The sequence below is a fragment of the Marmota marmota genome, unplaced genomic scaffold (assembly GCF_001458135.2).
Source record: "Marmota marmota marmota unplaced genomic scaffold, marMar, whole genome shotgun sequence".
NCBI classification, from domain to species: Eukaryota; Metazoa; Chordata; class Mammalia; order Rodentia; family Sciuridae; genus Marmota; species Marmota marmota.
This window is the reverse complement of record NW_026000138.1, coordinates 1992852-2004794: the sequence shown is the minus strand read 5'-3', so window position 1 is coordinate 2004794 and position 11943 is coordinate 1992852. Positions and strand designations below refer to the sequence as shown.

The 11943-nt window shown below is 41.3% G+C and overlaps 1 protein-coding gene across 2 annotated transcripts in view; it reads right to left on the bottom strand.

The window, feature by feature from the left end:
• Window positions 1-2577: 2577 nt before the first annotated feature.
• Window positions 2578-11943, bottom strand: part of Zcchc8 (zinc finger CCHC-type containing 8) — a 24839-nt gene continuing 15473 nt past the window's right edge. For both annotated transcript variants that reach the window (XM_015502443.2, XM_048785535.1), the window contains 3 exons: window positions 10190-10276; window positions 9814-9931; window positions 2578-3966 (listed from right to left, as the gene is read on the bottom strand). In XM_015502443.2, the coding sequence (XP_015357929.1) occupies window positions 3191-3966; window positions 9814-9931; window positions 10190-10276 (981 nt within the window). In that variant the 3' untranslated portion in view covers window positions 2578-3190. The remainder of the gene's footprint in view (window positions 3967-9813; window positions 9932-10189; window positions 10277-11943) is intronic.

Here is an 11943-nt window from a genome sequence, read left to right as displayed (position 1 = left end):
GGAGGGACAAGCCCAAACAGGGACTCCTCCTCCACCCAACACTCTCCTCTTCACAATACTCAAACACAGCAAACAAATGCATTTACAAAATGGGGCACCTCTTCCAAGTAACTGTGTCCCATACTGTGCTTCCCGTCTAGATTTGTTCTGAATTCTGCCCTAGTATTCTTTTTTTTTTTTTTTTTTTGGTACTGGGGATTGAACTATGGGGCATTTGACCATTGAGCCACACTCCCAGCCCTATTTTATATTTTATTTAGAGACAGGGTCTCACTGAGTTTCTTAGTGCCTTGCCATTGCTGAGGCTGACTTTGAACTTGTGATCCTCCTGCCTCAGCCTCCACAGCTGCTGGGATTACAGGTGTGCATCACAGTACCCAGCTCCATAGTATTCTTCTTCATTTTTTTTTTTTTTTTGTGGTGTTGGGGATTGAATCCAGGGCCTTGTGTATGCAAGGCAAGCACCCTACCAACTGAGATATATCCCCAGCCCCACTATATTCATCTTAAAAAAAAATCACTTGGACAGGACCTTTAGCTGATAATTTTTTTGCCTAACAAAATTCAAATCTTACAGAAAAGCAATCCAAAATTCTTAGTGTCAAGTAAGTGAACTTTCAAAGTCTTTTTTCCTACTATGATACTTTTTTTAAAATCCTACATTAGTCTCAATATATTTTTTTAAAGTAACTTTTATTTATTTATTTATTTTTTAATGTGGGCCTAAAGATTAAACCCTGTGCCTCACATGTGCTGGACATGTGCTCTATCACTGAGCCACAACCCCAGCCCCTCTACCATGATACATTTCTTGAGTGTGCTGCTTCTCTTACTCACACCATTTCCTGTACATCCCAATGTGCATTTTGTCTGGGGCTAAAGGGTTATCTTCCTGCAAGTCTTCAAATCCAAATGAATGCTTGAATCAGTGGTCTTGGGAACTTGAAAGCAAGCAGGCCTCTCTCGGTGATTCTCCCATTATCCCCAAACAGCCCCCACACCTTGGCCCCTTCTCATAAATACTTTTGCTGTCCAAGAACTGAGGGAACCACGTGTTTTTCCCACTAAGTGTGTAATCTTTTTTTTTTTTTTTAATATTTATTTATTTTTTTAGTTATCGGCAGACACAACATCTTTGTTGGTATGTGGTGCTGAGGATCGAACCCGGGCCGCACGCATGCCAGACGAGCGCGCTACCACTTGAGCCACATCCCCAGCCCCAAAGTGTGTAATCTTCTGAAAGGTAGTTTCTGTTACTTCTTTTATTGCCGAAAAGCACACTGTGTGCCCTCAACAAGTAACTGAAGAAATAAAATAGGAGACACTTTTTGAGAAAGCAATGTTTTTATAGCGCTTTTGACAGGGAGGCAGTACAGTGGTCGAGTCTGGGTATGGGGGTTGCTTACCAGCTGTGTCTTAAGTGCTTCCCTCTAAACAAAATGAAGTTAATAGTAAACATGGGACAATGCACAAAAATACCTTAACACAACACCTGGCATAATAATTGCTAAGCTATGTCTGGATTCACAGAGGACTCTACCAATGCGATATTTAAAGGGACATTTAAACAACTACTTCTATGATTTAGGGTGCAGTCAAATCTTTAGTTGAAGGTTGGTCTTTTAAGAACCACATCTTAAAACTCACAAGTCCCTTTAACCTCTCTGTGCCTCCCTATGGTAGTATTTGCCTGACAGAAATGTTGAGGCTGCTCTATATCGACTACTGTTAAAGGGTTACTTTATTATGTATTTAAACTCAGAGAAAAAAGTCAGAAGTATTTAACATTTTATTTTAGCAAGTTCTATGAGGGCCTTAAAATTAATTTGTCCTTTTATATAATTTTCCTTCTCTTTATTGTTATAGAGCAGTAAATAATTCAAGTTCCCAAAAATGAAAAATCCAGAATGGTTGTATATTGCTCCCTCTGTTGGCCTGGGAGCAGGATAACACTACCTGAGACTAATAATTCAAGACCACATAAGTTCCTGGACTTGACCAACTATAAACATGTAACAGCATTTCACATAAAGAAAAAAAATCATACTTTCAGCTCTATCTTCTATATCTGATGTGCAAAAGCAATTAATTTATATCTACTGTTTAATTCTTTTTTTTTTTTTAAACTTTTTTATTTTTATTTTTTTTAGAGAGAGAGAGAGGGAGAGAGAGAGAGAGAGAATTTCAATATTTATTTTTCAGTTTTTGGCGTACACAACATCTTTGTTTGTATGTGGTGCTGAGGATCGAACCCGGGTCACACGCATGCCAGGCGAGCGCGCTACCGCTTGAGCCACATCCCCAGCCCCTACTGTTTAATTCTTAATATTAGGGTTCAAATCCAGAATATTATTTTTGTACAAAGGTTAGCTGCCCTCTTTTCATTTTTGTAAAATAGCTACTTTAAGAGATTCTGCTCTTTTCTATATTTAAGGTGGACATTCTCTGAAAGCACCCAAGCTTGCAATTTCTTATTTCCTTTGCTGTCACTAATTTTTGCAACCACATAATTTTCTTCCAGATTTAAAAGGTTAATAATTTAACTGTGAATCACTTTTTTATATTCAAAGTCTTAGGTTATGTATATGAAAACTAATTTATTAAACCTCTGTACACAAAAGGGAACATAACTGTATAGTAAGCTTATATGAAGAATGAAGGTACAAAAAACCAAAATTGTGGTTAAAATTGATACATGTAAATCTTACAAAAATACCCCAAATGGGATAAAGCTGCTCATCCCTGATTTTTCTCATTTGGTTGTCAGAGTTGAAATATGAATTTAAAATGGTTAGAATTTTTTTTTAAAAAGTGATATATTAAACTTATATACAGGATAATTAGCAAAATGTAGAAAGGGAAAACAATGTACAAAAGACAGATAAAAAACATCACTCTTGACAGACACTCACAATCCAAAAATAGTATAAACCTTAACAAACTACCTCTGAACCAGCTCCTATGTACACTCCCCCTGCAGGTTTTGTGGGTGAGAATAAAATACAGCAAATTAGTGAGCCCAGTCTTTCCATTCTTTAAGATAGTCTTGACTTGAGACCACAATTCAACCTTGGATAGATTTTTAAACAGGGAGGGACGAATAGGAGAACAATTTTTACCCATCACTTGGTAGGCATCAACAGAACACAGTTACAGATAATTAAATGGCTCTTGGTGCCACAACAAACAGTTATTCGGAATTTTTTTTGTTTTTCTGCTGGTTTCGGGGAGAGTTCTTTAACAAGTTTCTAATCCTGAGGTACATTCCAGTAGATTCTGCCATATTCTCAAATTCAAACGGCGTTATTCCAGTTGCAAACTTGCTCATGTCAGGTATAGGGCTATGAACTTTAGAGGCTGTTGAAGAACTGGTGTCCACTTGAAGGTGCTTCTGGCTGCCTCCATTCCTGATGTTACAGTTTGTTACGACATCACCACTGTTAAGCAGAGCGTCTCTGGAGCTCACCTCTGCAGATTCCTCCTCTTCATTCTGACAAAGCAGGGTGGTCTCAGAGGCTGGGCTTGAGGGAGGTTCAACTTCAGCTGTCTTTGCACAAGTGTCTGGTTGCTCAGACTCCTCCAGTGTTGGCTTTTCGGCTGTTTTCCCTTCTGGGATAGGAAGGTCAAGATCATTTGGGCAAGGTGAAGAGGCAACGGAGTTTCCAGTTAAAGGTGTGTCCACAGGAATATCAGAGTCACTATTGATGCTCTCGGCCTGCTCAAGAGCTGCCCATATCCGCCTCTGTTGTTCTTCAAGTTCTTCCAGAGTCAGTGCGTCCTCATCCACAGCTGTGCTCCGGGTTTGGGGTGAGTCACTGGGAGTCAGTGGCGGGGTCCCCTTGGGGAGTGGAGGAGTAAAAAGGGGTGGAGGAGTTCCCCGTGGCAGTGGAGGAGGAGTGCCAGGAGGCAATGGCGGTTGAAACTGAAAAGCTTCACTGCTCTGAGAACCATGTGGCACCTCCACATCTGAAATGAGAATGTTGAGAGATATTTTACAAGGTGTAACAGCATTTGATTTTGCAAAAATTTATTATTTGAACTTGGAGGTATCTAGAGGTCCAATAGTCAAAAATAACTGGCTTGAGGAGGAAAACTGAACATCATGACCATGACCTAATGTCCTCAATGCACTGGAGAAGACTGTCTACAGCGAGAGCTGTCAGGATTTCTTGAACCAAACCCCCAGGAGAGCCACTCCATGCCATGTATATGGTTTCAGACAGAAGAGATACAGAGTAGTTCCCAGAGAAGGTGCTGTGGCTGAAGACTGGTTCCTGGCACAGCACAGTAGGAAATCTGACTGAAGTGCAGGTGGGCTACGCAGTGTAGCCAGGCTGGGGGTGGAGTGAGGATGAAGGCAGGAAGACACCTGAGGCATTTCCCATGAACCTCTAATCTGGACTCCTTGCTCACCTGTGGGTATGTGTATCACCTGTGTGTCCCTCAGCTACCACCTGTCTAATAACCAAGTGCCTTTTCCTAAATCTGGACTTTTATCCTATTTACAATTCTTACTAATGGCACCACCAATGTTATCTGCTTGGAGTATCACAGATGGAAGCTGTTCTTCATTGGAGTCCTCTCTCTTTTTCTCTTCTACCCGCAGGACCTGGGCCTTTGAGGTCCTATTCGCTGCCATAACCACTACCTTATTTCAGGCCCATTATCACTGGCCAGGAACAGTGGCATTGTTGTGGATTCATCCTCCTTGTATCTGTCCTCTGAACTCTAGCTGATCTTTCTAAAACATCATCTGGCCCTATGGACTTTCCCATTTCAACGAGAAACCCTTTAGTGCCTTCCCATCCCTATGGGATGAAGTCTGATCCTTTCCTGTGCTAGTAAGGCCTCTGTGACCCGGAGTTGCCTGACTCTACCCTGCATCCCCTACTGCCCAGCTTAAACACAGAGTTGCACTGTCAGCCACTGTGCAGGTACCTGTGCTTCTGCATGTGCATTTCTCTCCAAATGCTGCCCTGCCCCTAATCATCTCCCTGGCAAATTCACCCCTTGAGATGCAGCTCAAAATCACTCTTGTTAGGACCTACAACTTCATTCAGTATGGCTCCTCAGTGTTTCCTCTGTGCTACTATTAATTACAGTCTGTAATCAGGTCTGTGGCAGCGAGATGTCGTATTATTGTAGACCACCATGCTGGTAGCAAAGTGCTGACACACCTGAAATCACTGGTGACAGAATGGTAACTAAGACAGAGATCTGTCTTACTCATCTGTTTTTCTTGTCTACAGAGCGATCATAAACACAGTATGGGTTTTAAAAATGTGAAAAACTCAGCCAAATCTTGAAACCTATGTAAAACCATCTGAATTTTACTGAACAGGCAAAAAGATTTGCAAAAACAACACACTGTTACTTATAGGGCTGGGGATGTGCCTCAGGGGTTGAGTGCCCCTGAGTTCAACCCCTGATCCCCCCACCAAAACAAAAACAAAAACAAATGTACAAGCCAGATACAATGGCATCCCAGTTACTGGGGAGGCTGAGGTAGGAGGATTGAAGTTCAAGGCCATCGTGGGGAACTTAGCAAGACTCTGTCTTAAAACAAAGAAAGAAAAGGGGCTGAGGATATAATTCAGTGTTTATTTAGCATGTACCAGGCCCTGGGTTCAATTCCCAGTATCACAGGGAATAAATGATGAATAAATAAATTATAAACAGCTTAAAGTCAAGTTTCATTTCAACAAAACATCACAACAAACACAATCAATATAAGAATGTTATAATAAATAAGAACACATTTAGGTAGTTGTATTTTGCAATTCCAAACTGAATCACTATACCCACAGATTTGGGACATAGACCCTTTTCTACTTATACGCTTCTAATAACATTTTTCAACCAGAAAGTAACAATGAGATGTCTCAATGTTTCTCCTTCCTGGGAATGAGCTGTCACAGAGGTCACTCAAGCTACTTCTCTGTAGGGAACTGTGCACTACAAGGCAGGAAGAAACTGGGATAGGGGCAGTCTAGGGATGGACAGGGCCTTGATTGTTAGACCATGAGGCCAGAGTTCGGTCAGCAGGCCCACTTGGCTCCTTCACTAAGCAGCCCTAATAACTGACCTTGACAATCTGATTATCACCTTAGTTGTTCAGACACAGGTGGGGAAGGGGACACTTGGTCTAGCTGGGAACACTGAAAATTAACAAGCGGGTTGACAGGGTATGGGGAAACACCTGGAGAAGTTTTTGGTGGGCTCAAGATAATGTGGCTTTGGGCTGTGGGCCTTAGTGTGTACATAGGCTTACAGGGCCTCTTTTCAGTCTGGTTTAGGCAAAAAAGCTTGTGCCAACCAGTCCTTTTTTTTTGGTGGTACTCAGTATTGAACCCAAGGTCTTAAGCATGCTAGGCAAGTGCTTTACCACTGAGCTACATCCCCTTAACAGGTCTCATTAAGTTGTCTGGACTGGCCTCAAAACTTGCACTCCTCCTGCCTGTCTCCTGAGTCACTGGGTAAAAATTATAGGCATGTGCCATTCCACCCGAAAACCATCAGTCCTCTTAGGCACCAATGGGTAGATGATCTTTTTTCTGGATGGGTTCTGTGTGTATCACACAGGTTCTAAATAAATCAGCACTCCTTTAACAAGTGCTAAATCTACTGCCCAAATCCCATTCTTCACGGAGCCAAGGAAGTGAGGAAGGTGGAGGCATTCATTGCTTTAGTACCAGGAGTCCCACTGCACTATGGGCCCCAGGATGGTAGAAGATGGGTAGAGAAAAAGGGACAGGGAAAGAGCAAAGAAGAGAAGGAAGGAGAGAGAGGGAAAGGGAAGCGGGGTAGAGGGAGTGAGGGAGTAAGAGAGAAAGAGAGAAAGTTCCCCCGGAAGTACAAGAAATAAAGGAAAAAGTCCCCGGCTATGTGTGTGGACCTGATGACAGGTTGCCATTAAATCCCCAAACTTTTGAGAGATGATAGCTGTGTCTCAAATGATTTAACAAGCACAGGTGGCTTTGTGCCACCATGAGGGTAAGTGGCTTTCTCCTACTATATTATAAATAGCATAAGACCAAGATATTCACTCCAACTGAAATGTTTCTAGGCAGAGGGGACAGATAACTGGCACTGAGATACTGGAATTCTTGAGACTGAAACCATTTCTACCCTCATTGAGGAAACAATGGATCCTGGTCTTTGATAACATTGAGAAATGCTGGGTTCTGAGGATATACTTTTGTCTGGGTCAACTGCTTTAAAGGTTTGGGAAATTACAAAATTGTCAAAATTTCATGGGTATGGGATGGGGTTCTGGTTCAGCGGTAGAGCACTTGCCTAGCATGTGCAAGGTGCCAGGTTCAATCTTCAGCCCCACATAAAAACAAATAAATAAAATAAAGGTATTGTGGTCAACTACAGCTAAAAAAACAAAAACAAAAACATATATATTTCATGGGTATGTGGCAAGGGCTATGATAATTCTGTTCCCTATTAACTCTCTGGTCTTGTTAACAATTGAGACTGGGTTCCCTATTAACTCTCTGGTCTTGTTAACAATTGAGACTGGGTTCCCTATTAACTCTCTGGTCTTGTTAACAATTGAGACTGGGTTCCCTATTAACTCTCTGGTCTTGTTAACAATTGAGATTGGGCTAGGTGCAGTGGCACACACCTGTGATCCCAGATGACTAGGAAGGAGGCTGAGGTAGGAGGATAGTGAGTTGAAGGTCAGCCTGGGCAATTGAGTGAAACCCTGACTCAAAATAAAAATAAAAACACAAGAGCTGGGGCTGGGCGCAGTGGCACATGCCTGTAATCCCAGCAGCTTGGGAAGCTGATACAGGAGGATCATGAGTTCAAAGCCAGTCTCAGCAACTTAGCAAGGTCCTAGGCAACTCAGCAAGACCTTGTCTCTAAATAAAATATAAAAATAAGGGCTGGGGATGTGGCTCAGTGGTAGAGTGCTTGCCTAGCATGGGGGAGCAATGGGTTTAATCCTCAGCACCACATAAAATAAATAAATTAATAATAAAATTTTAAATATATTTATACATACACATATAAAGAAAGGGCCGGGGATGTGAATCAGTGGTAAAATGACCCTGGGTTCAATCAATCCCTGGTACCAAAAAAACAACAAAAAAAGGTAAGAACCAATGAACATGCATAAGGCCCTGGGTTCAATCTCCAGCACCAAAAAAATAAAACAAAAAAAAGAAAGAAAGGGCTGGGAATATACCTTAGTGGTTCAATTTTAGCAGGATTGTGACACACACACACACACAGGATAAATATATTAAAGTAACGCTGCAGGCGCAGGAAGTCCAGGTTGTGAACTCTAACCAGACATCCAGAATCCCTGTGGCTGAGATTATGCAGAATAAAAAAAATGGGGAAATAATTTGGCAGCTTTGATTATGGACTTCTGAAGCCACTTATGCAACATAATTCAATTCTGGACTTTAATTCCTTTGAATTTTAAGGGGATTTAGTCTGCAACTTTTAAATTCTCCCTGGGAGTTTGAAAACTAGAGAGGGGTTCACATTCAAGTTTTGAGGTAAGGTACATTGCTGGAATCTTATTATTAGAATGCTTTTTAAATTTAAATACAAGGCTGGGATCAAACCCAGGGCCTTGTATAGGTTAAGTACACACTCTACCTCTGGGCTACATCCCACTCCAATTATTGGAGTATCCTTTTTTAACACAATAACTTTATTTATTTATTTTTACGTAGTGCTGAGAATTGAACCCAGTGCCTCTCACTTGCTAGGCAAGTGTTCACTGAGCCGCAACCCCAGCCCTGGAGTTATCTTTATGTATGTCATCTTTTTTTTTTTTTTTTTTTAAGTTGTCAATACACCTTTATTTTACTGATCTATATGCAGTGCTGAGAATCGAACCCAGTGCCTCACACATGCTAGACAAGTGCTCTGCCACTGAGCCACAACTCCAGCCCTGTATGTATTATCTTAATGTCGCCACTTCACCTAACTTCAGAACATCTGACATGCTACACAGGACAAAAGTAGCTAGGTGTTGCTGGGCCCACTGGCACATGTTTGTAATCCCAGTGACTCAGAAGGCTTAGGCAGGAGGATCTCATACTTGAGGCCAGTCTGGGCAACTCAGTGAGACGCTATCCCAAAACAAAAAATAAAAAGGGCTGGGGTAACATAGCTCAGTGACAGAGGGTCCTGGATTTAGTCCCTAGTAAAAAACAAACAAACAAACAAACAAACAAAATGTAACTAGGCATAATTTAGAATAAGAGTGATTTTCAGTTTTGGATTGGGAGTGACCTTGCAGTTTATCTAATCCACACAAAACCTGGATCTACTCCAGAGCTTTCTGGGGGGAAAATCTAAACTAGTAATCTAAACTAGTAATCAGAAGTCCCAGGGGGAAATACAGAGTAGCAGTGGTTGGTATGGGGGAAGAGAGGCTCCAAAAGAGGGGAGGTCTGTTCTGAGCTGCCAATGATTTGCTCAAAAGGACTGTCATAATCCCGGTACCCACAGGTTCCATAGGTAAGTGAAGAGGGTTAAGAGTAATCAGAGGAAAAGGCCAGAGCTGCCAGAAGCACACATGCTGTCCACTGGTTATCCCAGAGCGCAGCCCTGATCAGAGGGGTGGTCTAGCTGTTGCCCTTTAGGTGTGTTAAGTGTCAAACTCAGGGATTCAGATAGCTGGCCCACTTGGTTCTCATATTAAGTGTGGCTTCTAATTCAGCTTCAGTGATAGTGGTGATGCTCTGATCTCTAATAAAGGAATATCACCCTTTATATGGACTCAGGAGCATGGACTCATCATGCCTGCTTACTAAAATCAAAACCAGAGATGAGACCTACCTGAATCGAGCTCCATGTCAGCGGGAGAATCTGCAGAACTACTTTCCTTTCTCTGCTTCTTTGGACTACCAGGGCTGGACTGAGAGGAAGACCGCTTACTGCCAGACCTCATGCTTGGCTAAAGGAGTAACCACATGGACACAAGTGAGATGGGACGAATGGAGTACTAAACACAAACCTGCACTTAACTGACATGTAGAAAACCAGTGTGGAGCCAAGTCTAGGTAACTGGTGAATCCCACTGTTTTTCTTTTGATTCCTCAGATGACAGGGATTTAGATACAAACACGATAATGCAATAAGATACTAATGAGTTACAAAATCTCACAGCTATATGCCATAATGTTTATAGACCACACCTTTAAAATCTATTTACCGCTTGGAAGTTAGAAGTAAGGTAACTGGCAAACACATCCTTCTGCTGACATGCCTGCATTGGTATGGAACCAAACATCCTCCATTCCTAATGATGAAAACAGAAGAAAAAAAAAGTATGTATTTGGAAAATGCCATTTTTTGAAATTTTGCTTCAAGGAAGAAAGTGAAAATTTCAAATTACATTTCTGCTTTTTGTATCTTTTCCTTCACTGGAAATTAAGGGAAAAAAAGTGTCAAGTAAAAGGAAGAATAAAATCTGCCTGTAAAATGACCAAGACAAGACTGAAAGACCAAGTGGCCTGAAAGGTTCTATCTACTGCAGGCAGCATCTACAGAACCTGTTCTGAGCCTCCCAGCCCTCGTTTCTCGCCCTCCACTCACTGTGCCTTCCTACACACACCAAGTTTCCAATCTTCTGTTCTTTCCCTTTCCAAATAGAGTACAGTAGTGTTCTTTAACTCTGTTCATTCTCTCTCTCATCTCCAATAACACAATCAGCAGTTGTTGTTGTTCTTTTTAAAAATATGTTTAGTTGTAGATGGACATAAGCCTTTATTTTAATGTGCTGCTGAGGACTGAACCCAGTGCCTCACACATGTCAGGCAAGCACTCCACCACTGAGCCACCACCCCAGCTTTTCTTCATCAGAATCCCTTTGTGCTCTTGTGAAACTTAAACTGGGCGGTCTTAGTCAGTTAAGTCTAAAGGTAGACTCATGGATGTGCATTGCTACTGAGGACCAGGAATTCTGACAGACTGGTCCTTTGGACCCACTTCCAGAAGCAAAGATGGTTTGCATCATACAATTTAAACCGGTCCTGTGTAAGTTCATCATTTGTATCTATTCATAGACTCTAATTTCAGATCTTTGGCTTCTTCCGAACTGCCTAGTTCCCAAGAACACTAGGAATACAGTTATATTTAAAACAACAACGCAATAGTTAATTGTTGAATCTTGGAACCTAAGAAGAAAGTTGAACAAAAGTATGGAAAAACATTCATATACAGAATTGAGAAATTTTGCCATGTGGGGGAAAAAAAAAAAAAAAAAGAGGGAGAGACAAAAGGTGTGGTGGTATACACCTGTGATCCCAACAAGTCCAGAAGCTGAGGCAAGAGGACTGCAAGTTCAAGGCTAGCCTGGGTGACTACCGAGAACATCTCAAAATTAAAAAAAATAAATAAATAAGGGGTTGGGAATCTAGTTGAGTTGTAGAGAGCATGTGTCTAGCATGTGTGAGGCCCTTTGTTCAATTCCCAGTAACACCAAAAAAACAGAGTGCAAGCTAGAGAGATGAAATGAGAGAGAGAGAAAAGGAAGAAAAAAGTAGCAATAACAAAAAATGACAAGCAGGTTGGGTATGGTGATGCATGCCTACAATTCCAGCTACTCAGAAGGCTGAAGTAGGAGGACTGTAATTTAAGGCCAGACTGAGCAACTTAGAGAAACCTTGTCTTAAGCAAAAGAGTTATAAGACATTTAGGTTTACTACAGATAGAAATTTATTTCCCAAAGGGGCTGGGTTGTGGTTCAGTGGTTGAGCACTTGTCTAATGTGTGAGGTACTGTGTTCGATCCTCAGCACCATATAAAAACAAACACAATAAATAATTTAAACATATAAGTTACAAATTTACTTTTTTTAATGTAATATAACTGCTACAGTACATAAAGTTTTTTTTTTAATATTTATTTTTTGGTTGGACACAATATATTTATTTATTTATTTATTTTTATGTGGTGCTGAGGATC